Source organism: Apis dorsata, unplaced genomic scaffold (genome assembly GCF_000469605.1).
Source record: "Apis dorsata unplaced genomic scaffold, Apis dorsata 1.3 scaffold_113, whole genome shotgun sequence".
NCBI classification, from domain to species: domain Eukaryota; kingdom Metazoa; phylum Arthropoda; class Insecta; order Hymenoptera; family Apidae; genus Apis; species Apis dorsata.
This window is the reverse complement of record NW_006263408.1, coordinates 31,097-35,162: the sequence shown is the minus strand read 5'-3', so window position 1 is coordinate 35,162 and position 4,066 is coordinate 31,097. Positions and strand designations below refer to the sequence as shown.

Sequence of the window (4,066 nt, the reverse complement as noted above, 5' to 3'; positions counted from 1 at the left end):
AATTTAAAAAAAAAAAAAAGAAAGAAGAAATTCATTTACCTTGCGACACCCTGTGCGTTGCTAGTGGTAACCCTGACGATAGCGCTCCTGCCACCCGTCCCATGAAGGTTGAGGTTCTGTACGTCAAGCATAGAACTCCCGCTCGACGAATGACTGGAGTTGGAATGACCTTGACCCGAACCCGGACTCGATGGTGGTGTCAGGATTTGACCTTCGCTTTCGCATCCGCTGTCCTCTTCCTCCTCGATTTCCTGGTGCCGGTAACGTAATTCATTACGCAACAGGATTACGATAACGGAGGGAAGGGAGAGCTTCTGATTAAAGTGCAAGCAACTAGTTAAAACGATATCGAACATCGATACCAACGTGGCTCCACACGAATCGATCAATGCCAAATGACCCCGTAAACGGATTACATACAATCCAACGTACATAAGCGCGTGGCATGTGTGTACACGTGTGCATGAATCACACAAGGTACACAGGATTTACGCGACTCACGGTGGAAAATGGAAAGAATCGTAATTTGTATATAACACTGGTGTTTGATAGTAATTGAAATTTGACGGGCATTGTACGCTGCTAAACGACATAGCTGTCTGAAAAAGGGTGGGGTAGAACCATAAACGCAGGTGTTCTTGTCGCGACATGTATTCCACTCCCAATAATTAATTTTGAACATTACTTTCATGGAAATGCGAATTTAATCATTTGATTCGAGTTTTGATTTTGAAACTTATTGAAAGATCATTATATTGATATTTAATGGTATATTAGAAATATTTACACTTTAATCTCTATAATTTTTAATAAATATAGTTGTGTATTATTTTATGTTTATTTTATCATTTTTATGATTTTATATTCTTCTCTAATTAAAACTTTCTCTCTCCTTTTTCGTTTAATATTTATCATTTTATTTATCCTCTTTTTTAAAGATAAATATAAGATAAATTAAATAATTTCTAAATTTCTATGAAATTCATATAAGCTTTCTTTATAAAATTTTATTTAAAAATTAAAAAATATTTGAATTTCCTGAAATATTGTAACATATTTTAGAAAATAAAAAATGCATAATTTTTATTTTAGAATATTTTAACTAAACAATATCGATGTATTTTATATATTTTAAATTTTTTAATTTTTGAAATATGAAAACTAATTTACATCTTCTATTAATGCTATTTCTGAAATTAATTTATTTTAATTTTCTTTTGATATAGAAAACCAATGTATTATTAATTATATATTTTTTAAAGGCAATTTCTTTTTATATTATATTTTGTTAAATTAGACCATTCAAAATATTTAATAATAATTAAGAAATTTTTATATATATCATAGAAAAAATTTAAATCGAATTTTTCGAACAATTTAGATTTTATCCAAATAAAATCTGAAATAATACACAAATATGTAGAATGGTTCATATTATTATTACAATTTTCATGGCCGTTATCCATAACAAAAAATATTCCTATAAATTTCTATTAAATTGAATGGTTTCAGGAAGAACATATTTTAATGTTACTAGTTTTTTTATCGGAGAATGCATAGAAGATATTAATACTTTTTTTAATGAGATTATCTTTTTATTGCATCAGTTGATACAATTTAATTCTCTAAAATTTTCTAAAAAAAATATTTATCTTATGTTTAAAAATCATTAGTTTAGAAGATATTTATTTTATTATAACTTAAAATTTATAAAATATACCATATGAAAGATAAAAAATATTCTACATATTTTGTTTATTTTTCATATGATAAATTTTACAAATTAATTTAAATTAAAATATCTTTTAAATTAATGATTTTTTGACAGAAATAATTTCTTTTTAAAAATATCAACTTATATCAACTAAAACAAATAAAAATATTCTATAATCCTATTTAAAAAACATTAATAATTCATATATTTTTTTATATATTCATCTAAAAAAAATACATCAGATTATTGCATAACATCAGAATGTGTCTTTCTTGAAACCTATCATTGAAAAATATAAAATTTGCTATTAATAATAATAATAACATAAAATAAAAACATCTGATGAATCATCATGTACAGTAAAAATTATGTATATTGAAGGAAAGACATCATTAATACATATAAAATAAAAAACTCTAGTATAAATGAAAAAAAAATATATAAATTCGTTTAAAGGAAAAAATGAGGAGCAAAAGATTCGAAAGACATGCAAATCCGACTAGGACGCACCTCGTGCTCCTCGTCCTCTTCGAGATCCTCGCTGGGTTCTTTCTTGAGAATGAACGCCGTGCACGAAACGGAAGGCGAACTATCCCAAGAACACGCCGAACTCGATGACGACATCGATAAGGAATCGAGGTGCCGGTCCAGAAGATCCCTATCACGGCCATTGTGGTTGTGATCACCAGGACTGAACTTAATATCGTCCAAGCAGAGTGTTTCTCTGTCTTCCGACGACGTCGTCACCTATATCGCACGATCACCAGCGAAAAAAGAAAGAACTTTGACACGTGGTTCCAGACACGTTTGAAAGTGAATGGAACTCAAAAAGCGACCTCGAAAAGTTTTTTTATTAAATGTAGATATTCACCTCCATTTTGATTGGTGATTCGAATTGTGCGTTGGCGGTGCCAGTGGTCGCTGTCCACGAAATAGGAGGCCTGAAGAGATTCCAGGGTGCTGTATCTAACTCTGTGGGCAACTTTTTGTACGACTGTAGTTTCGGTTCGTCCTTCAGGTACCTCTCCATCTCGTAGCATGTCTGAAATAAAAAAAAAAAAAACAAAATTAATTTAAAATTTTTAAAAGTTTAGTTTAATTTTTTAATTATAAAATCAATTTTGTACAAAAATTTTAATTTTAATTATTTAATCATTAATAGTAATAAATGAATAATATTTTATTTAAAAATGTTTTTCAATATTTTAAAAATCTATTAAATATAATCGTAAATAATTTCAAATGATTTTATCTTAAAATTTTATGAATCAGATTTTAATGATATTAATGATTTTATATCTTACATATTGATTTTATTAATAAGTGTTTGAATGATTTCATTAACAATTTCAATATATATCATTATATATAAACTATTCATAAGATTATTTATAATATAAGATTATTATTTATATTTATGTTTTAGATTAAATAAAATTATAATGAATAAAAATAACATTTTCTTTGAAGAAATATGATTATTATATTATAAGAGATTTATATTGATTTATATATATATTTAATGTATAATAATAAATGCATAATTATATAGTAAATGTAATTATATATGTAATTTAATATTTAATTAATATATAATATATTTTTAATGTATATTTAATGTATAATACGTAGTTTATATATATATATATATATATATATATATTTTTTATATACACATATAATGAAAAATTAAAAAATTGTATAGAATTATTTAGATTAATTTTCTGACATTTGTAACAATAGATAACGATAGAAGTTTTTCAACTTTTTTTCATATCGTTTTATAAATATATATTATCGATATCAAAAAATTAATTTATGTAATTGTATATAATTTTTTAATTTTTCAGTTTGTATCCAGTAAGAGTATTTTAAAAATATTTAATTATTATTCTTCAAAATCATCAATATTATTATTATATGATAATCAGTGAATAATAAATTTGGATAAGAATTCATCGTATGACGGAATGCAATGAGGAGAAGGGAATTTGACAAACGTTGCGGTGTGAAATCGCGGAAGGCGTGGAGCGAACTATCTTTCAAGCGTCGTCTACGTATCAGATGTCTGCGAAACCTTTCGATCCGTTCGCGAGGTAAACACCTGCGGCGATACGAGAACTTCTCGAGACAGCAGCAAAATTATCTGCAACAGCCAAGCGACCGTATACGCGAAAACACATCCACGCACCGCGTCATGTCGTTCGACATAGCTACTCGTGAGTTACCGAACTTCCTTATCCCTCTTCCTCTTTTACTTTCAGCCCTGTAGGCCATGCCAATCTGCTGCAATTCCTTAGAGATGAAGTGCAAAGTTGTGCCATACTTTGGTCTACATGAGGAATTAATTAT

The 4,066-nt window shown here is 27.6% G+C and overlaps 1 protein-coding gene across 1 annotated transcript in view; it reads right to left on the bottom strand.

The window, feature by feature from the left end:
- LOC102675763 (Krueppel-like factor 6) overlaps positions 1-2,777 on the bottom strand; it is a 36,546-nt gene extending 33,769 nt beyond the window's left edge. Inside the window, exons 1-3 of the mRNA XM_006612449.2 lie at positions 2,586-2,777; positions 2,225-2,461; positions 40-251 (exon numbers count right to left, since the gene is read on the bottom strand). Coding sequence (XP_006612512.1) covers positions 40-251; positions 2,225-2,461; positions 2,586-2,744 — 608 coding nt within the window. The 5' untranslated portion in view covers positions 2,745-2,777. The remainder of the gene's footprint in view (positions 1-39; positions 252-2,224; positions 2,462-2,585) is intronic.
- Positions 2,778-4,066: the final 1,289 nt, after the last annotated feature.